The 25,148-nt window shown below is 58.6% G+C and overlaps 3 protein-coding genes across 12 annotated transcripts in view; 1 reads left to right on the top strand and 2 right to left on the bottom strand.

Annotated features, from left to right (window-relative positions):
• The first annotated feature begins 1,274 nt into the window (after positions 1-1,274).
• On the top strand, positions 1,275-4,985 carry PPIE (peptidylprolyl isomerase E). The gene is made up of 10 exons (XM_009470943.2): positions 1,275-1,356; positions 1,430-1,528; positions 1,634-1,677; positions 2,288-2,314; positions 2,495-2,576; positions 3,172-3,272; positions 3,400-3,523; positions 3,607-3,792; positions 4,380-4,522; positions 4,613-4,985. The coding sequence occupies exons 1-10, from the start codon at positions 1,326-1,328 to the stop codon at positions 4,679-4,681; spliced, it is 906 nt and encodes a 301-aa protein (XP_009469218.2). The 5' UTR covers positions 1,275-1,325; the 3' UTR covers positions 4,682-4,985.
• Positions 4,986-6,634: 1,649 nt separating this feature from the next.
• On the bottom strand, positions 6,635-19,184 carry LOC104017868 (bone morphogenetic protein 8A). Its single transcript, XM_087760728.1, has 7 exons — positions 18,755-19,184; positions 11,648-11,840; positions 10,916-11,064; positions 9,981-10,175; positions 9,236-9,315; positions 8,757-8,867; positions 6,635-7,369 (listed from the first exon to the last, which is right to left on the bottom strand). Exons 1-7 carry the CDS (start codon positions 19,182-19,184, stop codon positions 7,220-7,222), a joined length of 1,308 nt encoding a protein of 435 aa, XP_087616854.1. The 3' UTR covers positions 6,635-7,219.
• A 1,049-nt stretch (positions 19,185-20,233) lies between these two features.
• The window catches only part of MACF1 (microtubule actin crosslinking factor 1), a 142,047-nt gene continuing 137,132 nt past the window's right edge, over positions 20,234-25,148 (bottom strand). For 8 of the 10 annotated variants that reach the window (XM_087760700.1, XM_087760693.1, XM_087760691.1 and 5 more), the window contains 4 exons: positions 24,899-25,110; positions 24,201-24,311; positions 22,177-22,300; positions 20,234-21,811 (listed from right to left, as the gene is read on the bottom strand). In XM_087760700.1, coding sequence (XP_087616826.1) covers positions 21,555-21,811; positions 22,177-22,300; positions 24,201-24,311; positions 24,899-25,110 — 704 coding nt within the window. In that variant the 3' untranslated portion in view covers positions 20,234-21,554. The remainder of the gene's footprint in view (positions 21,812-22,176; positions 22,301-24,200; positions 24,312-24,898; positions 25,111-25,148) is intronic. The other 2 variants (XM_087760698.1, XM_087760703.1) reach the window with 1 other exon arrangement.

The following is a 25,148-nucleotide window of genomic DNA, read 5'->3' as shown; positions in this document are numbered from 1 at the left end:
TAATTCTGAAAGAAAGAGGAGTTAGACTCCACACTACAGCTGCTTCTGCAGAAGGAGCGTGGCCAGCTAAAACGCCTTTTTCACCCCGGAGGAGAAGACGCCTGCTCCGTAGTGGAACTGAGGCTTTGTTTGTGTTTGAAAAACCCCAGGAGCGGGTGGACGGAGCGTCCCCGGAGAGCAGAAAGGGCTCCTGCCGTCTCTGGCTGTAAGTACCATGGTGTCCGTCCTGTTTTCCTCGTAAAACAAGCAAGAATCCCCCTTGAACACGGTGGTGATTTGCTCTGATTTTAAAAGGGAAGAGCCTGGCTCGTTCCTCGGCTCGGGCACCCGGGGAGCCCTGCGTCACTGAACAGATAACCAACCTGGCTTAGTGTCCTGGTTTCAGCCGGGATAGAGTTAGTTTTCTTCTTAGTAGCTGGTAGAGCGCTGTGTTTTGGATTTAGGATGAGAATAATGTTGATAACACACTGATGTTTTGGTTCTTGCTGAGCAGAGTTCACACCAGTCAGGGACTCTTCAGCTTCTCGTGCTCTGCCAGGGGCGTAAGAAGCTGGGAGGGAGCACGGCTAGGACAGTGACCCAGACTGGCCCAAGGGCTATTCCATACCATATGGCGTCATGCTCAGTATATAAGCTGGGGGAAGAAGAAGGAAAGGGGGGGGACATTGGGTGTGATGGCGTTTGTCTTCCCCAGTAACCGCTACGCATGATGGAGCCCTGCTTTCCTGAGGACGGCTGAACCCCTGCCTGCCGATGGGAAGGAGGGAATGAATTCCTTGCTTTGCTTTGCTTGCACGCGCGGCTTTTGCTTTACCCATTAAACTGTCTTTATCTCAACCCATGAGTTTTCTCACTTTCACCCTTCCGATGCTCTCCCCCATCCCACCGCGGGGCAGCGAGCGGGCGGCTGCCTGGGGCTGAGTTGCTGGCTGGGGTTAAACCACGACGCTTAGCCAAATGCAAAGACAAAAATCCCAATAAACCCACCCAAATAAGACAGATCTGCTGTCTGCCAATGCCCCGCTTCCCGAAAAAAGGTCTCTCCCCTTTGGAAAGATTTCCTCTGCCGCCCGATTCCCCGTGAAACCCAGCTCGGGATGCGATGGCGGCTCTGTGGGACGCGGTGCCTTCTGCAGGCGGAGAGCCCCGGGCTTCCATCGGCTCCCTCCGTCAGGCCAGGGCTCTCCCTGCTCCGGGGGTCGCTGACGATTTCTGCACGGTTTATCTTCAAAAACCTGAGATGGGAACGGCTTCCCCCCCCCCCCCGCCGGCTCCCCCCGCGGAAGGGCGGGCGCGGTTCCGGGGCGGGCCGGGCCGCGGGGAAAATGGCGGCCACCAAGCGGGTGCTGTACGTGGGTGAGTGGCGGGGCCGGGGGCTGCCCCCGGCGGGGCCGGGCTCCGCAGGCGGTGACCGCTGTCCGCCCCGCAGGCGGGCTGGCGGAGGAGGTGGACGAGAAGGTGCTGCACGCCGCCTTCATCCCCTTCGGGGACATCACCGACATCCAGATCCCGCTGGACTACGAGACCGGTGCGTGGAGGGGCCCGGCCGCGGGGCTCTGCCGGGGGGACGGGGCCCGGTGGCCCTGGGCCCGGTGTGGCTTCGCTGCCCGTGACCGCTTGCTTCTCTCTCCAGAAAAGCACCGGGGATTCGCCTTCATTGAATTTGAGCTGGCGGAGGTGAGAAAGGGGCAAATACTCGGGCCCTCCTCTTCCTCCCCCGGTGTTTCTGGGCTGGATCCTCTTCCCGTTGGGTTGTGGGTTCCCCGCAGGTGATGGAAGCAGGCGGGGGTCACCAGCCACAGCCTCGGATTGCCCTCAAGCAGGAGGAGCTGCCGTTCTGCCTTTCCAAATTCCCGCTTTTCCCATTTTCTTTGGGGCTGAAGCACGGCCGCCGCCGGCCCGAACGGCTCTCCTGCTGTCCCGGGAGCTCAGCAGCAGCGGGTTTCTTGGCTTCGTGGGCAGTCGTATATTTGCCATCTTACAATCCGTCCTGGGCTTTATACACGGGATCTCTCCTCCTTGCTCAAATACTGGTGTAAGCGATGAAGCACCATACGTAAAATGGGTTTACTGGGTTGGTTGTGGGAAGGTGAACCCCAGGTGCTGGTTTGGATACGGCTCTTGCAAGATCCATCAGTTCTTACAGCCCTGGGGTAGATGAGGTTTAGGAAAAGAGTCCTTTGGCCATCTTTATTGCAATGAAATGCTGGGGGATATGTATGCTGAGCCTTGTTTTTAAAGGTAGAGAGAGAAGAAATGATAATGATTTTCTTTCACATTTTGGCAGGATGCAGCGGCAGCTATTGACAACATGGTACGGACCCTGTTCCCACTGGCCTGCGGAGACGCGTGGCTTTGCCGTCTTCCCGGTAGCACAGAGCGAGGCCCTGTGTGGCGTCGGCTCTGTTTTCCTCTGACCTCTGCAGGGATTTGGGGGGCACGGTGATTTTTTTTACCTTTTGGTGGGCTTTGTTCTGCTTTTTTTCCTCTGCAGAATGAGTCTGAGCTCTTTGGCAGGACAATTCGTGTGAACTTGGCCAAACCAATGCGAATTAAGGAGGGATCATCCAGGCCTGGTGAGTCGGTGCCCGGGAGGGGAGAGCATCCCCGTGGATGTTCAGAGCTTTGTGCATCAGCCTTTCTCTCTGGTTCCCCAGACCCTGAGGCAGAGACCTGCACTCTGCCTCACATTTGGGATCTTGGGGATCTGAGCAGCATCCTGATAACCAAATAACCTAGTAACCAAAAATATCTCCCAGTTCCTTGGATGGAAATACTCCTGGCTGCACTTACCTTTGCCTTTGTGCCCTCTGACAGAGGGCACAGCACGCACACACGTGGCAGGCAGAATTACCCACATGTCTGGCCACATCTGTAAAAGTGGATGGGGCCAAGGTCGTCCCGAGCAATTGCTCTGCATGGGGGTCGTTGCAGGGAACAGAGCTTGCCCTGCCTGGTGATGTGTGGAGGAGGAAGGGATGACTTTGTCCATTATTTCCCCCGCACACTCTGTCTTTTGGGGTAGGCTGCTGCCAGCCGAGTGCTCCCACGCTTCGGCTGCCATCCTGCCGCCAGCACCATGCTGCACCCTGACCCGTGCAGCCGCTGCGTGCTCACGCCTGGCTCTTTGGTTCGGTTCCTGTGCTCTAACCCTCCCTTTTGCCATCGCAGTTTGGTCAGACGATGACTGGCTGAAGAAGTTTTCGGGGAAGACTCTGGAGGAGAACACAGAGGAGACAGGAGCAGAGGCCCCCAAACCAGAGGTGCAGGAGGTAGGAAAAACAACCGGAACCATCTGTATCCTTGCTGTCCCAAAGACTGAGAGCGTGGGGCCAGCCGTCTGTGGTGGCAGAGCAGAGGAATGTCATCTCAGCTTGGTTTTTTTCTTTTCCTGCCCAGGGCGAGCCTCCTGCCAAGAAATCCCGGGTCAACCCTCAGGTTTACATGGACATCAAGATCGGAAACAAACCCGCGGGGCGGCTGCAGATCCTCCTGCGCTCAGATGTGGTGCCCATGACCGTAGGTGAGGAGAGGGTCAGCCTCCCCAGCGTGGTGGCTTCCAGCTGCGATGCAGCTCTCACCTCTCTCCGCCTTGCCCCCAAACAGAGAATTTCCGCTGCCTCTGCACCCACGAGAAAGGCTTCGGCTTCAAAGGGAGCAGCTTCCACCGCATCATCCCCCAGTTCATGTGCCAGGCCGGCGACTTCACCAACCACAACGGCACCGGCGGCAAATCCATCTACGGGAAGAAGTTTGATGATGAAAACTTCATTCTCAAACACACGGGACCAGGTAGGGCCGTCTCCCCAGGCAGGGGCTGGAGAGCAAAATGGCTTAACATCATCTAGGGGCCACGCTTGGCTGTTTTGACCTAGACCGTGTTGATAGTAGCAGCCCTGAATTATAATCTACACTGGCCGAATGCTTCTGCTGCGGTCAGGCTGTCGTGTATCGCCGGCATTCAGCAAGCAGAAACGCATTGTTTGCTCTCCATCCACGCGCTGTTAGTGTCCAGTATTACACAGCGGAGAAAGAGTTTCAAAGCTGCTTTCCGCTTTGATTTTAGAGGAGGAATGTTGCAGTGTGACTACGAAAAGCAGCAAAAAGCAAGCAGGTTTATCTCCATACAAACAGCTTTTCTGTTACTGCAACTAAAAATAGATGAGCAGTCTCCACCACTTTCCATCTTTCATGCTTGCAAGTGTTTCTCTCTCAATGTAACTGGTTTCCAGTAGTTTCTGTGGAGTTTCATATTCAGAGGCTCTCCTAAAACTGGCAGCGTTTTGCAGGGCGTGGGAATGGGTTTGGGTTGAAGTAGCGGCTCAGTGTGGAGCTCATTGCTCCCTCCCCAGCCATAACACTGCACTTTTTGGTCACAGGGCTGTTATCGATGGCAAACTCTGGTCCAAACACCAACGGCTCCCAGTTTTTCATCACTTGCGATAAAACAGACTGGCTGGACGGGAAGCACGTGGTGTTCGGGGAGGTGACGGAGGGCATGGACGTGGTGCGGCAGATCGAGGTAGGTGCTGGCAGCAGGACGGTCAGGGCAGAGCCGACCTTCCTGCCCTTCGACTTCGTGCCTTTAATTCCTGCTGCCCTTTTCTCAAAGGCTCAGGGCACCAAGGATGGGAAACCGAAGCAGAAGGTGATCATCTCGGACTGCGGGGAGTGCCCGTGAGCTCGGCTCTTGGAGGGAGCCGGCTGGGGTGAGCCTGGCCAGGAGGGCCCGGGGAGCCGGCTGGGGTGGGACAGCCCCGCGACGCCCCAGCAGCGCCCAGCTCCCGCGGCTTCTGTCGAAATTCCCCCGCCAAGCTTGGTGTGAACGTGCCTGCGGACAGCGCTGCGGGGGGCCGACCCACCCGAGGAGAAATCGCTTCAGCCTGCGCCGCCCTGCGCTGCCCCGAGCGGGGCAGGGCCGGTTCTGCTGCTGTGTTCCGGCAAGACTTTATATTAGGTAGAAATAAAACCTAGTTTTAAAAATACTGAGGACCTACCCCTGGCTGTTGAGTTCTCACCGGGTGAAGACGGTCTTTGCTTTTGAGCAAAGGTGCTTTTTTTTGCGTTTGCCCTCATCTTCTCAAATCTGATGCCTAAATCCTGGCTCCAGGGGAAGCTACCCGCGCCGGGGCAGGAAGAGCAGAGCCGAATCTCATGCTTTTTCCGCAGCAGGGTCTCGTGGAGGTGTTTTTGGCATGTCCCTGGCTCTGTAGTCTCATTTCCCATCAGCAGAGGGAGGCAGGCCCCTGGCTGGCGGCCGTCCTGCGGGGAAGCGAGCCTGCTCCAACTCCATCTCCATCCGAGAGGGAGGGCAGTTCCTGGGGTGTTGAAGTGGGAGAACAAGGTCTGGACAAGGAGTACCAGGAAACGAAGCAGCTCCTTGGGTGACAGAGAACAAAAAAAGAAGTGATGAGGCTGTAGGAAGGGGTTTAATTTCCAGACTCTGGTTTGCAGAGCGGGATAGCCACGTACATTTATGGTTCCCATCAGTGGGTAGCTCTGGCCGTGCACCATAAAGGGAACCGCGTCGTTGGAAAGTGATTGATTTGGGGTTTCCTATGAAATGACGGCACTGGGTGCTTCTGGGAACGGGCGCGGGGAGGAAGGGCTGTGCGGTTCTGAGCTTGCGCAGGCGTTCGCAGGAGGGATGGGGCTGCCGGGCGGCGATGAGGGTCAGGTGTGCGGGGCTGGGGCTTAGGGGAGGCTTTTAAAAGCTTGTGTGATTGGGGATTTGTGGTTTCACCAGTCCGGCCGCTCACAGATCAGGGCTGTTGCTTTTCCGTAATAAACACTGGGTTGCTTTTATTCACTTGCTGGTTTTCCACACTGCTTGGGGGTCGTGCGTTGCCCTACAGCTGGGACAAGGCGAGAGATGGGCACTCAGAGGTGATACCCGACAAACGGATGAACCAGCCCAGCATTTCCCTTCCTTGCTCCTTTCTTTTTGGTGTTTAAATCTCAAATTTTTGAAGACAAACCATGCAGAAATCGTCAGCGACCCCTGGAGCAGGGGGGGCCCTGGCCTGACGGAGGGAGCCGATGGAAGCCCGGGGCTCTCTGCCCTGCAGAAGGCACCGCATTGCACGGAGCCGCCGTCTCAGCCTGAGCTGGGTTTCATGGAGAATCGGGCGGCAGAGGAAATCTTTCCAAAGAGGAGAGACCTTTTTTCGGGAAGCGGGGCATTGGCAGATCTGTCTTATTTGGGTGGGTTTATTAGGATTTTTTTCTTTGCATTTGGCTAAGCCAGGTTCGTTATTTGTTCAGTGACGCAGGGCTCCCGGGGTGCCCAAGCCGAGGAACGAGCCAGGCCCTTCCCTTTTAAAATCAGAGCAAATAAATAACTTAATTGTGCAAATAGCACGGGGAAGCTGCCCGGTGCTGTGAGCCCACGGGAAACACCCACCGGTGAGCGCCGCCGCTCTCCCGGCCGGGGAGACACCTAAACCTGACCTAAACCTCACATCACAACGCTTTGGCGGGGCTTATTTTCAAGCAAACAGGTCCAATTTTAGCCAATCCAGGGTATTTTTTTTCATTGCGAAATCCCGTCTGCCGAACAGAGCGCTGCTGTGCTGTGACATTTATTAAAAAACAAACAGCAAGAGAAACTACGTGTTTACTTTCCAAACTAGGCGTTTATTTTATAACAGTGTCATAGCTCAATACGGATATTTTATTTTTTTTCCAACTGGCTGAGTTTCGTGAACTTTAAGTAAACAGGAGCGGGTTAGTCAGCCAGCTACTTAATTGGCTGACGGTGTTTTCATTAAGGGAATTAAAAGCGTTGGTTAGAGGTGAGTGAGACGTACAGGGCTAGAAACAGCTCCGTCCCAGAGCGGCGCGGGTGCCGCCTGCCTTGCCCCGCTTGCCCCGCAGCCCGAAGCGCCTCTGCGACCACCAGAGACCGCAGCAGCCTGCGAGCCGCCAGCGCGGGGGGAAACACCACGGCCACGAACAAAACGGCCGCGTAACCAGCCACCAATCCTCTTTCCTGTATAGATATGTATATATACGTATGGGTCCCGTTAAGCGTAGTAAGAGAATAAAAGTTTTATATTATTTACATCCACTTCCAGGAAGGGGTGGGAGGGATTTCTTTTTATTATGTATTGTTTTTAATGGACTTTGCTGTGATGCAGCCCACGAAGCTCCTCGTCCGCACGCGCAGCAGAAACCCAGCGTCGCGTGGCTCTGGCGCGGCCGGGGTGGGACCCGGCCCTCAGTGGCAGCCGCAGGATTTCACCACCATGTTGCGGTGCTTCTTGAGGATGACGTTGTTGTTGCTGTCGTAGTAGAGGACGGAGGTGGCGCTGAGCTTGGTGGGGGCACAGCACGCCTTGGGCACGGCCTCGGGCTTCATCAGGTGGACCTGGGGGATGGATGGAGCCCATCAGCGCCGGCGAACGCGGCTCCGGGCAGAAGAAAAAGCATCAAACCAGCTCTTAACTGCAAAAAGCCTGGGTGAATGGGGAGATTATTTCCAGCTTTTTGCAAAAATATTTATTCTAAACTCTGGGCAGTCCTTGCTGGAGTTTATATTGGATCGGGGCTCGTGGCACTGCGTGGGCCAGGCAGCCCCTTCGTTAATTTGGGATTTCTGGGCCCTTTTCTCACTGTAAATAGGCAAATGGCTAAAAAAAAAAATAGGGCAGTGCAAGGCTCGCTCCTGTGTGGGTGGGGGTGCGGGATGCTGTGGCAATAGAGATTCTCCGTCAGGGCTCAGTTCTGCCCCAAATTTAACACACTGCACTCAAATCTTAAGTACACAACGCCTTTCTGAGCACAACTCTCCTTCGGCTCCTCCACCCCCTGCTCAGGACACGCATTATCCCAGCAATTCGCCGTAAAATGTAAGCTGGGAGGTTCGCAGGCTGCTGGACGCACGCAGCCCTCGCCAGCTTTACCCGACATGTGCGATTAATTTATTGCAGGGGCAGCCGAGCTCTCCTACTTCGGAAGTCTGGTGTTTTTGCTGTCAAACCCTGCTATTTGCAGCACCGGCCGGGGCTGGCATGGCTCCGCGGCCGCATTTGCCCCGGTGCTTCCCAGAAGAGCCGGATCCAGGCGCCAGGTGATTCACATCCTGCCCAAACGGCTCCGGTTTGGGAAGAGCGTTGGGTTCAGGGGTGACGGGTGGGCGTAGGGGGGAAGGGGACCCCTCCCCACCGCTGCCAGCATCGTGCTCAGCCCCGGACGGGGCCTCTAGCAGCTTTGTCAATGCAAAAATTAAACCCCGCCAGGCAACACCTTCAAAGGCTCCAGCGAGGGCTCGGTGTTCCCTGTAATTAACCGCGATCACCGGAGCCAGTGTGACTCTGCCATTGGGAAATCAAACACTCACAGGGCAGGAAATTCCAGAAATTAAAGCACCGGCTGGGATGCAGGGTGGGTTTGGGAAAAACGGGGCATTAAAGCCTCCCTGCTTCGAATATGCTGAGTGCAACGCTTGGGCACTGAGCCACGGCGGTGCTTCGTGGGACCGCGGACGAAACCCTCATGCACGGCTGGCGAGGAGGATGCACAGGCGACGCGATGCCCTTGCCCACCAGCTGACGGGGAAGCACCCATCCGGATGTGCATGCGCCCACCCACGCTTTTGTGGGAGCTGGAGCTAAACTGCACCCTCCGACCTAAACGCTCCCAAGCCCAGGCGTACCCAGCCCCAAATCCAGCTCTCCGTCGGGACCCGCCGGGCTCCGAGCGCTCCCCCAGGGCCCCCAGCATCCCCCCGGCGCTGCCCTTGCGGTTGCACTGACCAGGGACTGCAGGATGGCGTGGTTGGTGGCGTTCATGCAGGAGTCCAGGGGGAAGGCGCACTCCCCCTCGCAGTAGTAGGCTGAGTACCCCTGCGGGGCGATCACCCAGTCCTGCAAAATAAGGGGTTGCACCGGTTACGCTTGTGGGCTTCACCCTTCCTGCACCCCTTCATCCATTCCCCACCTGCAAAAACAACCCAGCCGGCTCCTCCCTGGGTGGCTGTGCCAACAGCAAGGGTTTATTTTGATTTTTCGGACTGAGCTATGAGTTGTTCGGGGTCACCAGTGGGGTTTGGGGTTGTGGCAGTTCATGTTTGCCTTCCCAGCTCCCGGCATGGGGCTGTGGCAGCTCCCGGCTGCCCTGCACTGCTCGCACGGTGCAGATATTGCTTCATGGGCAGGAGAAGCCGGGCTGAGAGGGAGCCCCAGGGGGAGGACGATGGAGTTTTTTGCATTTAATTCTCCCGGTAGACAAGTACCAGCCAGCCGAGGTCCTGAAAGCTGACGTAGAGCTCGTGGCGCCGGCAGACCTGCCGCCCGTCCGCGGCGTGGACATCGTCTGCGGGAGAAGGGGACAGTCAGCATCTGCCCCGTGGTGCCAGCATCCCGACCACCCCCCCCCCCGCAGCCATCCCCGCTCAAGGGTGGGATTGAACAGAACTGCGGTTAGTCCAGCGTTAGTCCTCCGTGAAGCTGCAAAGCAGCTTTAGATCAGCCTGAAATTTCTTGCTCCAACATTGGGATGAGGGGACTCAGCCTGGGAAGGGCTAAACCCCAGCTCTGCTCATGGCGGAGTTGGCTTTGAGGGTTTCCCAAGCTAAATGGGCTCGGGAGAGCTGGGGCTTCTCGCTCCCCCCCGCCTGAGTGGCTTCCTGGGGCCGTGACACCCTCCCGGGGCCGTGACACCCTCCCGGGGTGATGCGTGGGGGCAATGATGCAAACCAAGGGCAATGATGCAAAAAGTCCAATATTCAGGTACCCCCCCAAACCCCCCCAAACCCTGTCCCCTCGACGGCGCCAGCCCCAGCCCCACCGCACCTCCCGAGCTGCAAACAACCCCAATCCTAAAAACCCAGAGCTCTTCGCTCTGCTCCCCGGGCTGCGTTTCTGGGCCAAAATCGGGATTCCTTGCAAGACAAGGTACTAAAATGGATCCCTTGATCATGGCAACAGCAGAGCCCATTTTTTTTGACAAGGGTCGCTTCTTACCCCATGGGTTCTTACCAAAAATTCCCGGCAGCTTGTTTGGATGTGGGAGGTCGTTGGTTTTCTTGGGCTGCCGCCTCCTCGGGGGCTTGGCCGCCCGCGTAACGCGTGCGGGGCTGGGGCTCGCCCGGAAAAACGTCACCATGAAGGGCTGCTTGGAGCGGGGCCCCCGGCGCCCCAGCAGCCCCGCCGAGCCCGGGTCGATGCTGTGCCCTGCAGGGACGGCACCACTCGGTCGGTTAAAGCAAGGAGAAAAAAACCTACAGAAGGAAATTTGCAGCGGAGAGCTGCGGTTTCGGCATCCTGAGCCCTCCAGGAGCTCCTGCTCTGCTTTCCCCCCCCCGGGCGGGTGTATGATGGGCTGCTCTCAGAGGTGGCACGGCCTCAGCCTGCGCGGCCACCACCACGCGATGGTCACGTAGAGCGATTCAAGGAGAAAAACCAAGTGAGACCCAAGCAACTGATTTTTTTTTTTTTTTTTCCCTTTCATCTCTGGAGAGGGAAGCTCAGCTGCGAGGGACGGGGATGGATGGGGCACCAACGGCTGCGATTTCTCCCTCCATGGGAGCGGAGATGCTTTGTGTGCCTGCACACCTGCGAAAGGCACCTTTGGAGCAGCTTTGCCCCCTTGGTGAGAAGAGGGTTAATCCTCCAGCGCACACGCACAAGGCTCCTCCAGGTAAGGAGGTCATTAAGCGCTAATGGGGTTATTACAGCCCACACCAGGACCCACATTAGCATGAAGGCCTTTGGGAGGCTTCGCCATCAGGGCTTGCCTGCAACTCCAGTGCTGCCGACTTCTGGCGCCCGCTGTTCTCCATCACAGCTGGAAATTTAAAACTGCAGCCAGACGAACCCTCCCCGCTGCCTGCCACGGCATCAAGAGGGGAGACGAGGGCTCCGGTTCCTGGGGATTTGGCCCCAAATGCTGCGGGGAGGCTGGGCAGGCTTACCGTCAGCCGTCTCCACGTAGAGTCGCAGCCCCAGGTTGTATTTCTGATCCACTAACCAGTGGTTGCTGGCGGCCGTGACGTCAAATACCAGCCAGCCCTCGGTCCCGGCATGCAGGTCCTGGACATCCAGCAGGAACAGGTCAGACTCCCTGTGGAAATGGGGGGAAAAAAACCCGAGCAAGTGAGTAATAGTCCCCAAAGGGCACCGGCACCAGCGATAATTCACAGAAATGAGTCCTTGGTGCCTGTGTCCATACAGGTCCCGGCACAGCAGCGTCAGGATGGCAGCTGTCGGTGCCTCCGGCTGTGCCGCACATGATGGTGGCACCCTGGCAGCTGCCCTGGGAAAAGCATCCTCCCGGCCCTGGCGGAAGGGCCGGGGTGTGACATTGCCCGGTGGGAAAGCGTGGGAACAGCCAGCCACGGCGGTGCTGCTTCCCTCGGCGTTTGCGTGGTGCTGGGAAGGGAAAGTGCTGGGGCTGGTGCTCACCAGGGGCCCCATCCCTATCTTCAACCCCGTCCCGCTCTCCATCCTCATCCCCATCCCTGCCTCCCTCCTCCTGCCCATCCCTGTCCCTGTTTCCATTGCCATCCTCCCCCTCCCCATCCATGTCTCCATCCTCATCCCCATCCCTGTCTCTATTCCCATCCCCGTCTCTATTCCCATCCCCATCCCCACCCCACCATCTTCATTCCCGTCCTCATCCCCATCCCTGCCTCTGTCCCCGTCACCTGTTGGAGTGCTCAGCGGCGATCTCGTAGATGCTGACATGGAGGGTGGTGTTGGCGTGGCGGGTGACACCCCGTGCCTTGTAGATGCGAAACTCGGCGGCCGTCACCGACTCGCCCGTGGGCACCTGGGTCAGGTCAAATCTGAACTCCTTCCAGTACGGCTTCGGCGAGAAGATGTCCCGGTCCTGCTCGACTGCGGAGCAAAGGGGTCAGGGAGGGCTGTGCCGGGCCCTCACCATGCCGCCGGCCACCCTGACGGGCTGACCAGAGCCTGCAGCCCCCCGCCGAGTCCCACCGACCCCATTTGTCCCCGATTTGGGGACAAACCCTGCTGGCTCCGGGCCCCTCGCCCCGCTGAGCTCTCGGCTGCTGCTGCAAATTCCCATCTCTCCCCTCCCGAGAGTTCAAATCCTGATGCAACTCCCCCATTTTTCCACAATCCCCCCGATTTTATGTTGCTGCAAACCCACCAGCCTCCCAGCCCTCTTTCTTTATTATTAATTAAAAAAAAAAAAAAATAAAAAGCACGAAGGCTTGGCTGTGGTGGGTGCACAGAGAAGCTGCCCGTGGTTTAGGGGCTGCAGCCCTTTGCGCGTCTCGGAAGGGTGAAAACCCCACCCGAAACCCTGCGCTTTGGGGTCAGCGGGGCAGGAATTGGGGTTTTTGCAAGCTTTTCTGGCAGCAGGACAAAGCCTGGGCAGCCCGGGGCTCGCGGGGCCGTCGCCGGGCGTCACGGGTCCCTCTCCCCTGAAACCAGAAAGATTTGCAGCCTACGGGAGATGGGGGGGGGGATTTATCAGGTCTCTGCTCTGTAAAAATAAAACCTCGCTTTTTACTGAAAATACCGACTTTCTGCAGAAATCTAGTGCGTGTTGGGAAGGGAAAAATCTGGTGATTCTTTTTTTTTTTTTCATGAAGTCCATAAAGAAAAACCTGCCGTCTTTCTTTACAGTAATGCAGCCCCACACAGTTTCGCTAATATGTAATTATTTTCTTCAAATTGTTCTTTAAAAATATTCCAGGCTGCCATGACTGAACATAATTAAAGTGATTAAAGCTCCCCCTGCTTCAGGCACAAAAGCAATGTAACAAATCTGACCCGGCGCTTACTTTTAAAAATAAAACAAACAAATAATTAAATATAAAATAAAAACGCATGTTTCAAATGCAATTTTTAACTGATTCCAGGGGGGGAAAAAACCATTCCAAATTTAATACGCCATAAAGTGGCCGTCCCCGTTTGTATAGGGGGAGCAGCGTGGTGCAAGTCTCCAAATGGAATGATGAGATTTTAATTATGCATCCATGGATTTTTTTTTTCTTTCTTTTTTTTAAAATAAAAAGCCCTACATTCCCTCCAGCTACTGGGCTCACCACAAGCTATGTTATAAAAAAAGCCCGGGGCCAGGCGGGCCGGGGCGGCTGCGGAGAGCGCTTCCTGCTGCGGCGGGGCGGCTGCCAGCCGCCGGCGGGAGGGTGCTGCGGGGCGCCGGATCGGGCCCGCGCACCCTGGGGCCCCCCGACCCCGCTGCAGCCCCTCGGGGCCCCCCAGCCCTTTTCTGTATTTCCATTTCATCCACTGACCCATCGCTGCTGGTTTAATGCTCCTGGGCCACTGAAGATGCTGCTGAGGCCGCCGATGCCTCACAGCTCTTGGAAAATACCTAAATCCCCCCAAAACACAACCAGAGGAATCCCCTCGTTTGTTTTTTTCCCCATTGATGACCGGCAGGTCCTGCGGTGGGTCACCCAGGTACAAAGCGCTGTCCCCTCGGATATTTTTGGTCACCCGGGTATTTCAGGGGTCACCCCTTTGCCCGCTGGCATCAGGCGAGACCCAACCAGACTGAACACTGGCTCGGAAATCACCGCGCTCCTCGGTCGAGCGATGCTGCGGTGCCGCTCGGGTGGAGCCGGGGACGGGCAGGGGGGGTTTCTGGCAGAGCCGAGGAGGTCACAGGGACCCAGCGACACAGAAAAGGACCCCAGAGTGAGTTTTTGGCCCCGGAGAAGGGTGAAAACCTTTGCTAAAGCAGAGGTTTGCTATGAAATCTTCCCCTCTGTGCGCTGTGGAGGTGCTGGAGGAGGCCGGGGCCGAAGGCAGAGGAGGGTGAGCTGGCAGGGAGGGGAGCCGAGGGAGAACCTGGCCAGGGATGAGAACTGCTAAAGGAGACCACAATTAGCGGTGCCCCTTGGTGAATGAAATGAGCTGGACTTAATAGCAAGCTGCCTGGTATTTGGGGTGAGAGACGAGGAGGAATCCCTGCTTTCTCCCCCTTTTTGTGGAGCAGAGGAGGGAACCCCCAAGGGCAAAGCATCCTCTCCTGCGCCGACACGGGGCGAGCGCGGCAGAGGAGGGCGACGGGGATGGGACCGGCTGCGTGGCGTTTAGCAAACTGCGACCCGGGCTGACGATCAGCAGGTTGGGGGAGGTTTAATACAGCCCTGTTTTCTGGCAAAATTATAAACGGCTACAAAATTATGACCATGCAGTGAGGGAGCGCGTGTCGCATCCCGAAAGCACCCGGTGCCTCTTGCCCAGGCAGAAAAGTGGGTGCTAAAACGCTGCCGGTGCTGGGGGTGTGCGGGCGACGGGCCCTCCCCGGCCGGCCAGGAGCCCGTCGCGCCTGGGAACCTGCTCTTGATTCGAGGCGGGTTGACTCAGCCGCGCTGCCAACCCTCAATTATCTGTGGGCGGATTATCCGGATTGTGGATGAGACACTAAAAAAACCCAACCCAAGCTCTTTGCTCTCCTTGCCCCCTCCTTCGGCGTTTACTGTCTCGCCCCTACGAGCTGCTGCGTCTTTCCCCAAAGCTGAATGCCACAACTATGCCCTGCGGTCCCACCACCCCAAAAAAACAGCAAAAAAAATATTATATGTATATATTAATGGCTGCGGGGCCATGCAACCCCTGGCAAGGGATGCCCAGCTGTGTCTCCCAGCTCCCAGTCTCTTCCCAGTCTCTTCCCAGAGATGGGGCGATGGGGCCGCCCGCCCTTCAGCCTGCTCCCCAGGTTATTTTTAGCTGCACTTTTTTATTGTAAACTTTCTCTGTTTCTATAAACTGCGCATCAGTCGTAATTACTGGTCCTGGCTGCTCCCAGTGGTCCCCATGATCATTTCAGACACTAAATTAAAAGGAAATGCCAGGATATTCAACCACATCAAGTGCTCTGAATCCCAAAATAGGTTTAAAGGAGATGGAAGGAAGATGTTATCCTTCGCTTGCAAGCAGGAAAAAATAAGCTCCGGAGGCTTTCCGAAGCGGGGAGGGAATCAGGAGTTATCCCAAGTGCTGCGAAATGCAGCCAAGCCTCTGCCAGGCTCCCACTTTGTCTGACGGGCGCTTGCTCTGTCCTCCCAGGCTGAGCAGCGGGAGCCGCAGGACACAGGGCTCGGCACCGGGCACCCCCAGCCCGGCTGCGAGGCAGCCGTGGCCCCCGCTTGCGTCCCCCCGCTCCAGGGCCAGCCGAGAGCACGGTGCCGCAGGTGGAGCCCAGGGGATTTTATTCACAAAGCTTTTCCCATTTAAAACACGCACGGCGGGTGCGTACAGAGCACCGACACCTCTGCCCGGGCTCATTCCGCGCTGGCGGAAAAATCTGCCGTGCGTCCCTCGGCTGCGCCGGGTTTTCTGGCGGAGCCAGCACGGATGCCCGGAGGAGGAGGCACAAACGGCTGCAAAATGAAGTCAGGAGTGCAAAAATCCTGACCCTGCTGCTGGCAGCAGTGGGATCTCAGTGCTCGTTGTGTGGGGGCGAGGGTGAGCACCCGCTGGGGCGCCGAGGCCGGCAGCGGGCGATGCTCTGCCAGCGCGGGGAGCGGAGCAGCACAGCCCAGCTCCCTGGCGAAATCAAAGAGGTTGCTGTGAGCTCCCACCCCGCGCTAATGGCTCCTTGCAGCGCCCGGGGCACTGCATCTATTTTTTGCAAAGGTGCTGCCCTGCCTTCCTCCCCCAGTGCTCCCCGGGAAGCAAATCCGGTGAAGCCAGGGTTTGCCAGAAAGCCGCGGGCAGAGCTGCCTCACTGCTTCATCCGAAAGAGCCACGGGGGGAGTCCGGCCACATCCCGGGGAGGGAAAGGGAGGACGTGCGCGTTGTGGTGCTGCCGGGCGGTCGCGGGGGGCTCGGGCACGCTGCGGCACTGCCAGCCTCCTCCTCGCCTTCCCGTTACAAACCTCTCTGCTCCGTGATTATACCCTGCGCGGAACCGTGACTCACAGCCGGTGGCTCAGCCCTGGCCGAGAAGAAATCTCAAAGCCCAGCCTTACCCCAGGCTTAAAAATACAACCCACCTGACTCCTTCAGTGAGCGCACAGAAATAGCACGGGTCAGGTTTATACGAAGTGTTTCATCCTCACGCTGAGAGGCAGCGAACAGGACGGGATGGGTGGCTCCATCATCACCAAACCCAACCGACGGTGCCCGCTGGCCGCCCATCGCCCCGAGGCCCTCGCTGCTCCCGGCCCGGCCGCCTGGCCAGGCCAGCAGGCAGGCAGGGCGCTCTGCCCGCCCAAACCGGGACGTGTTCGTGAGCCGGGGAGGTTTGTCATTTCCCCTTCCCAGAAAAAAAGGTGTGCCGTTGGGAGCCGCGCTCCGGCCCGGCTCACACAGGGCTACGTGGGGTGGCTGGGAGCAAAGAGGTCCAAGTGCCCAATGGAGCAACGACTTACCCCATTTGCATGCCCCATCAGGGTAATGGCGCAGCAAATTATGCATGCAAATGAAAGCTAGCCTTCTCCCACAAAAACTTATTTAATTAACATGAAGGGGCTGATGAAGCCACAGAAATCAAAGCCATTCAAATTGAAGGCTGGAACTGTGTTTCCCCAACTCTCCCTGCTGTTCCAGGAGCACCGGGAAGGGGAGCGGTGCCAGCACCCCTGCGCCAGCACCCCAGTGCCAGCACCCCACTGCCAGCACCGACGCCTCCCGGGCAGCTCCCCCGACCATCCCACCCTGGCTGTCATCAAACCCGGCCATTTTAAAGCACTGAGTGTTGAAGGTGCTGGGCTTTGGTGCCCCAGCGTTGCCTCCCTCGGTCCTGGCTGCCCTGGGCCGCTGAGCCCCCACAGCCCCAAGGGCTCCAGACGGGAGCTGGGTGCTGGGTGCCTGCTCCCGTGGGCACCCCCCGACCACCGCCCAGTGCAGCAGGGGCCCTCCCAGGGAGCTCCCTGGCCTCTTTACATCCACGCGTGGCGGAGGGAATGTAAGCATGGATGGAGAAGGCTTGGGCGATGCCTCCACAGCCCTCACTCACCCCTGGACCCAAGGGTGCAGGTCCCCTCCCTGCCGGGGCTCCCGGGGGCTCTCCCCATGCTCAGAGCACTGGCTGGGGGGGGACCCCTGCAGGGCCCGGAGGGGTGCAGGGGAGGAAAGGGGCGCTGGGGGTGCCACGGTGAGGCACCTTCCCATCGCGTGCCCCTTGGCACACCACAGTGCAGCAGCCGAATCCAGCCTTGCTCTGGGGAGGCATCCCCGAGCCCAGGACACTAGCCACATCCGCGGCTCGTGGGCCAGGACACTGCTCCAGGCTTACTGACACCCCCCTGCCCCGCACCTTGGCCCCCAGCCTTTGCACCAATGCTCCCCAAAAGCCTTGTGCTTGGCCCGGACAGGGACACCCGAACGCCCCTTAAAGCAATGAGCGGAGGCAGGAGAAAAGCTCCGTATCCGACTGCCCGGTCTGCTCATCCTGCTGGGTGCAGGCCACCCCAGTGCCTGCCCTCGTGAGGGGACCCCTCGTGCCCCGAGTGCTCGTGGCCCCGCTGATGCCGGCTGGAAATAGCTCTGCTTTCGCTGCCGCTCGTGCAACCGCCTGGGAATAGGACGGTGGCTGGAGCCCGGCATTGCTCAGTAGCCAGCTGGCCGGGATTCCAGCAATCATTAGCAACCTGGAGGATTTTATTCTGAGCCGTGATTCAGTGTCCCACCGCGGGTACTTCAGTCCACCCTGCTGCTGACACGAGAGCTGCTGTCCTGCCCGCGCGCCCCGCCGCCGGTTCCCGTCTGCCCACCGAAACGGGGCGCGCAGGACGGGTGCCGCGGCTCCCTCGAGCAGGACGAGCCTGCCTCATCCCGCGGTGGCCTCCAGCCTCCCTCCGCTGCCTTACGATGGAGACGGCGCTCGGGGGAAGCAGCCCAGTTCATTGCAACTGGGGGAGAAGCTCACCGAGTTGACCCAGCTTGGTCCCAGCCCTCCGGCCCTCAGCCCACCCTCGCTCCGGGACTTTCCCCCTCTCCGTCTCCACGTTTTTAAGTGGAGCTGGGTTTCGTGCCGAGGCTGCCGGGGCCCACAGCGGCTCTCCCCCAGCACCCAGGGTGCAGCCCCGCGGCCGCTGCCTCCCTCCCGGCCGCTCTCCCGCTGGAGTTAAGCTCAGCTCTGTGCAAAGGAGGCTTTTCTGGGCAGGGCCCCGCTGAGGAAGCACCCGGGGCCCGAGGATGCTCGGGGCTGTCAGTACAGCAGCTCCGCTCCCCTCCCCGCCGCTGGCAGCGGGGCTCCGCGCCGTGCCCAGCCCCGACGGTGCGGCCGCCGCAGCCCCGGGCGCCCCCTCCCGCCCTCCGCTGCTCCCCGGTGCCTCCCCGCTGCCTCCCGGTGCCTCCCCGGTGCCTCCCGGTGCCTCCCCGCTGCCTCCCCGCTGCCTCCCCGGGGCTGCGGGCGGCACCCCCGAGTGCCCCGGGGCGATGCGCTGCCCTGTGCGGGGCTCGGCCGCCGCCTCCGCGCCCGGGGCTCCCGAGACCGCCGGGTCCTGCCCGTGAGACCCGGTCTGCGCAGCTCCCCCCGGTCCCTCCGTGCACCCCGGTCCCCCCGGTGCCCGCGCAGGCTCCGGTTCCTCCGGTGCCTCTTCATGCCCCGGTCCCCCCGCAGGCTCCGGTCCCCCCGGTCCTGCCAAAGCCGCCTGGATCCTGCCTGCACGCCCCGGTTTCCCTGCAGGCTCCGGTCCCCGCGGTGCGCCCCAGTCCCCCCGCACGCCCCGGTGCCCCCGGTCCCGCCGGTGCCCCCTCAGGCTCCGGTGCTCCCGGTGCCGCCTCATGCCCCGGTGCCCCCGCAGGCTCCGGTCCCCCCGGTGCCCCGCACGCCCCGGTCCCCCCGGTGCCGCGCTCACCCATATTGACGAGGCTGACGACGGTGTCGGCGCGGCTGACGACGCTGCCGGGCGGGGGGCTCTGGGTGCTGAGCCCGGTGAGCACCGGCCGCGACACCGCCGCCTCCTCCTCCTCCTCCTCCGCCTCCTCCTCGCCGGCCACGGCGTGGTAGAGGTCGAGCATGAAGAGCGGCGCGGCGGCGGCGGGGGCGCGGGCGGCGGCGGGGGGCCGGGGCCGGGGCCGGCCGGGCAGCCCCAGCACGGCCAGGATTTCCCGCTGCAGGTCGCGCCGTTCGCCGCCGCTCAGCCGCCGCTGGAGGAAACCGGCGGCGTGGAGGCGGCGGCGGAGGACGCTGCCGCTGCCCAGCTGGCAGAGCACGGCCGCCGCCCACAGCAGCGCCAGGGCCCCCAGCGGACCCCGGCCCGCCGCCGCCCCGCGCCCCGGCCCCATGGCACCGCCGCCGCCCGGGCCGCCCCCTCCCCCCCCCCGCCCCGCCGCCCGCACGGTGCGGTGCGGTGCGGCCCCGGGCACGGGCACGGGCACGGTCCTGGTCCCGGCCCCGGCCCCGGCCCCGGCCCCGGCCCCGGCCCCGGCCCCGGCCCGCCCCGGCGGGGCGAGGGAAAGGGATGGTCCCGCCGGCGGCGCCGCCCCGGCCCCGGCTCCGGGACGCCCCGGCCCTCCCCGCCCGGCGGGCCCGGGGAACGGGGCAAATCGCTGGGCACGCCGGCCCGTGGGCGGCCGCCCTTAGGGATGCTCAGCCTCGTGGGCACCCAAACCCATGAACACCTGAACCCATGGGCACCCATCCCTAGAGATGCTCACCCTCATAAGCACCCAAACCCATGGGCACCCATCTCTAGGGATGCTCACCCTTGTGGGCACCCACCCCTATGGATGCTCAAGCTTGTGGGCACCCAAACCCATGAACACCCAAACACAAAGGCACCCAAACCCATGTGCACGCGCCCCTGTGGATGCTCACCCCCGTGGGCACCCAAATCCATGAACGCCCACCCCTATGGATACTCACTCCCATGGGCACTCAAACCCATGGGCATCCGCTCCCGTGGCCACCCAAACCCTCACAGGCACCCACTTCAGCAGCACCCCTCCCCATGGGCACCCCCCTGCATTGGGTACTCACCCTGTGCACCTGCCCCTACGGACACTCACCCCCCCGGACACCGACCTCACTGAGCACCAACACCCAACCCCACCACGCAGGCACCTCACCAGACGCTCTCACCGGCAAACACCCACTCCGACAGCTACCCTCCTCGGTCAGCATCCTCACCGGCGGGCACCCACCACGCCACCACCGAGCACCCTCGCCAGCACCCACCCACCCACCTGGGCCTTTTCATTTGGGGGCTGGTGGTTCCTCACTCCGTCCTGCAAGGAATCCGGCGGGCAGACACCCCGAGGCTGGCCCAGCCGTCGCCTCCCCGCGCAGGATAACCAGCTCCAGCTCTCACACTTAAAAAGCTAACGCTGTGGAATAAAGTAGGAGGCAAGATTGTTTATTACCGCAAGCAATTTTAATACAAAAATGTGTCTGGTTTTTAAACAATTCATTGGTAGAGCTTCAGTTTTGCCTCAATTTAAACCAATTGAGAGAATCACACAGCAACACGGTCAGAGCCGGCGAGGAACACTATTTAATAAATACCGGGGCTCTGGCGAGCCCTCTCCCCCAGCCCGTCTCCTGGTCACTTGGTCAGTTTGATTTTATTACAAAGAAAAAGTAGCGTACAAAAGCGAGACAGGACTTGTAGCAAGTGTGCTGGTGAGACTCATTTCAAGGACAAGCAACTGTGCGTGTAAGTCCAGATTTCTTCTAGGAGCAGAGGTCACATCAATCTCAGCCTGGTTGGAAGTGGAATGACCAGTTAAATAATAAATAGGAAAAAAAGAGATGCAGATAAATAGCGACTCTGTAAGGAACACCTTGGGTCGGTCTCTTAGGCCTTCAATCCAGAAGAATCCTCTAATTTGTAGGACCCGCCACCGCTACGGGATGCATCCGAGTGAGCCAGCCCCGCGATCTTACCCGCGTGCTCTCCCCCGGCCGCGTGAGCCCCCTCCCCAGCCCCGCACCCCCTCTTTGTTCTTTAAAAACGAAGTGGTCGGGACAGGATTTTCAAGACAGCAATTGTCATGACCTTCGCTGTAGTGTGTGCAAATTTTATTAAGTCAAACTCCGCTTTCTTCAGGTAAAACCACGTAGCTTTAAAAAAATGGAAACATAAACCCCAAGTCCCCTCACCTCATGTTTCTCTGGTTGAGGTATCTGTGATTTACAAAAAGAGAGTTCCTTGAACACTGTAGGATTCAGGTCTTTGTTTTTAAATATAATTTACCTTGCTGAGACAGCAAGTTAAGTTTATAAAGATGCATTTAGGAAACAATCCTAAAAGATAAAGCAGGTTCGCACCCTGCACCGCGCAGAAATCCTATTTATATTTTAGTTTTTCTTTACACTTTCACATCTTGACCTTTTTTTGCTTCCTTTTTTTTTTTCTTTTTCTTTTTCTTTTTTTCCTTTCTCTCCCACATTTCAGTTTTCCAGGCCCCTCTCTAAACAGGGGTCACCGAGAGGCAATTTTTATCTACATAAATATTCACATGAAAATAGTAACTTACAAAAAAGGAAAAAAAAAAAAAACCCAAATAAGGCAGCTTCATAACACAACTTTCTTTTACACTTTTAACAATATAGTTTCTCCCATTTAGAATAAATATACATCCAATGTACGTAGCAGGGTTAAAAATTGGACACAGGTTGGGTTTTCTTTCTCTCAGGAGGGCGTGGGTACAGTATTATCTTTTAGGGCCTGGAGTTTTCGGGGTGGCAGTGGTTGTTTTCTTGGACATGGTCGGGATTTTGGAGGGCTTGGCCATTCCCCGGCGCGAGCCGCCCTGCCCGCCGGCCACGCTGCTCTCCGAAGTGTCCGAGCACGCCGACTGCGTTTCCAGCAGGTCAAAATCGGAGGCGTCGCTGCCCCGCCGGCTGCTGGCCCGGCTGCCCGTGCGGCTCCCGGCGCGGCTGGTGGGACGACTGGCTGTTTTTTTGGGATCTGCAAGGGGAGCCGAGAGCGCTGTGAGCAGGCGGAGGAGGAGGTGTCCTCCCCATCCCCGGACCGATCGGCACCCGAACCCCCAGCACCACCGCGGCTACGTTCAACCACCCGCCCAGCACCCCTGAAAGAGGGGGTTCAGCGCCAGGACCAATTCATTCCCGAGCTTTTAACGAAGCAGCAGCAAGCCCTGGCACTGCGAAACCGCTGCAGCATCCCCTCTCCCGCGCAGGGACGCGGCGGCGGGCATCGGCCTCCCCAGCTCGCTGCGGGCTCCCTACGTATTGAATATTTTCCCTGCCAGTTTAAGTAACCAAGTAGGAAGAGCAGCAGCAGGAGTTTTTCAGTCTTTGCACCTAACGTACCTGCCCGACTGGTTTTGGCACCTGTAGAGACCGGTGAGGAGCTGTTACTGGTGTCCCCAGCCAGGGAGGTGCGGCTGGAGTGGAAGGTGGGTCGCTTCAGCTTGCTGCCCGCGGAGGGGGTCACCTTGGGAGGAAGCACACGCAGAGCATCTTTTAGGGGGCACCTGGGCCGTAACGGGCCAAGATCAAGTCCGAGATCAGCACTTCGGCAAAAGGGTTTTGACATTTGGGAAACACCCATCTTAACGGTCAAGGAGAACACAAGCTGTCCTTTCAGCAGTGGTTAATAAAAAAGAAAAAAGCCTGGATCCTGAAAATTTGGAGGGCGATGGCAGTTTGTGTGCTGCAGGCTGATGCACAGCTATTTGTTGGGAAAAAAAATAAAAGCAAAGCTGCCATCCATCGGAGGATGACAGCACCTTCTGGGCTCAAAAGCTGCAGAGAGAAAGTGAAACCTTGCAAAAATAGGTATTTTAGCATCTAAGCAGCTCAGGACCATTGTGGGAGGTCAAATATAATGCAGCGTCTTGAGAAACGCATCCCGTTGTAGGGAGGCATCAGCGCAGGGTGATTCTGCGAGGTGGAGGGACGTCGCCGGTGCCGGTGCCCCGGCCGGGTCCGTGCACCCACCACCCAAGGGCAGCCGGATCCGAGCAGCGAGCCACCAGCGCTGAACAGGGACACAAAACACAGCGAACCGGCTTCGGCCGCATCCCGAAACGGTGCTTTCCCTGACCTTTAAGATGTTGCAAACACAGACGGAGGGTGGAAAAGCAGCACAACAGGCAGCTCCGCTCCCGCCGCTGCGGAAGAAAGCGAAGGGGAAGGTGCCGGGCAGGGCAGGGTGCCGGCAGGGCGAGGGCACCTGGATCCAGCTGGAAAGGGCAGCTCCAGTTTCCGTACACCAGCCAAAGCGCCGGGTTCGGGGCAGCGCGGCGGGAAGCGACGGCCCGGGGTGTCCCCTGTGCCGCAGGGACGGCACCCAGCTGTGCATTAACACTGGAGGGCATTTCCCCATGAGCTTTAAAGCAACAGCTGGAGAGGTTTCCCTCCACCCCCTGCGATTTTGTGGTTTTTAGGAAACTTGGAAATCTTGCAATGTCATGAAACTGGAGCTGCAGCGGGGGAGAGGGCGGTGGGAGAGGGGCAGCCGAGCAGCGGGCTCCCCTTCGGGCGCCGGGGGAATTAAAATCCATTAACACGTGATTGCAAAGGTACCATTTTCATCATCAGGGATTTCGATTCTCGTCCTTGATCCTATTTTATAAACAAGTTAACAGCAGCAAGCAGGCAATTTAGGGCAACTGGGGAAGTGCTCCTGACCCGATGATGATTTAAAAATAATTCCTTTTCTGCGTGAAAGCACCGCCGAGCAAGACGCGGCTATCTTGCCAGCGCACACCACCGCTCAGTGAATCACCGAGATCCACCAGGTATTTCTCATCACCGATTCACAAGGTCAGGGAAGTCCACGAGGAAGCTGAAACTTTAGGGAGATCAAAGTCTCAGCCTGAATTCCTCCTCCTGGGAGCATCAAGGCGGTGGCAGTGCCGGACACACCATACGTGCTTCAACACGGTGATAAACACAAGCGCTTCATAAAAATGAAGGCGGTGTGGTTACTGTGCATGCGCTGTAGCTGATTTTCAAGTCTCAACTCGGCTGCTGGATTTCAATTTTTGAAAGCCGAACACGGCTGCTTTTCAATGCTTAAAAGCTATTAAAGCTTGGAAAATGTCTTTTTTTTTTTTTTTTTAAAGCACAAGAGGATAAATGTCGCGCTCTCAATTTGAAAGCGGGGACATCTGAATCGCAAGCAGTTGCGCTCTATTCTAAAGTCGATGTTTTATTTAATCCGAGTTAGAAACCCATGAAAAACGCTAACAGTCGGAGCGTTAGCGGTGCTAACAAGCGCTGCTCTACCACAAGGAAAGCGTTAAAACAGGCAAGGGAGCAGGACTTCTCCGTGCCAGCGGCACTCCGGCCTGTCGGCAGGTCCTCGGGGCTGCGAGACCATACTCTACCTCGGCGCTCGAGAGCTGGAAGTCGGAATAATCGAATCCCCTCAGGGGGGTGCCCGCTTTACTGTTTATCAACCAGGGTTTGTCATAACATCGAGAGAAGTGATGTGGAGTCTGTGAAATGGAAAATCCAAGGAGGGGGGGGAAGAGGTGGAAGTGAGTGGAAAAAAAAAGAAAAAGAAACGGGAATGTATCTGGAATGGGGAGAAACGGCACTAAAATGAAATGAGAACCAAATAGGAAATATATAAATTAAAATCAAGGGGAAAAACCCAAACAGATGACAAAATAAAACATGCATGGGCAGACGATGTGGTGGGAAAGGAGAGACGACGGGAGATGGCTTCCTCCTGGGCGCCAGCCGGGCACCGCGGCTGTGGCACAGCCCTGCCTTGGGGACCGGGAGCCTTCGGCTGCATGGCGAGAGCCGGGGACCCTTCCGCAGAGCCATGAGCGCCCAGCTTGGGCTGCAAACCTGTCCTGCACCATCCCACCCCATCCATCCCACGCGGACAGCAGGGTTCTTCCTGCAGACACCGTAACAGCCTCCAGAGACCACAGTAACCACCAAGCCCCTGATCCCCAGCCTTCCTCCTCCTCCTCCATACACCTCCTGCAGCTCCTCTTCTCACCAGGACGGGTTTGGAGGCCACCAGGTTCCAAAGGAGAGGAAAGAGGAAGGCTGCACGCGCGAAACCCACCTTGGCTCCGCTGGCTGGAGTTGCGGGAGAGGATGGCATGGAGGCGCAGCTGTGGTTGCTCTGGCTGGCACTGGAACTGGATCGTGTCGGGGAGGCTGCCCGCGAGGACGGTTTTGATCTTCGGCCTCGTGATCGGAACGGTGTCATTCCTTGGGAGGCTCCCTCCGGCAAGATGAATTTCTCTCGGAGCTCAAGGTTGGTCCGTCCTCGTGCTGGAAGGGGACAAAGGAGAGAAGAGCTGAGGTTCACG

The sequence above is a fragment of the Nipponia nippon genome, unplaced genomic scaffold, assembly GCF_047370975.1.
Source record: "Nipponia nippon isolate SJK-2023a ecotype South Korea unplaced genomic scaffold, ASM4737097v1 scaffold_23, whole genome shotgun sequence".
Taxonomy (NCBI): Eukaryota; Metazoa; Chordata; class Aves; order Pelecaniformes; family Threskiornithidae; genus Nipponia; species Nipponia nippon.
This window is presented reverse-complemented; position numbering and strand designations above follow the sequence as displayed.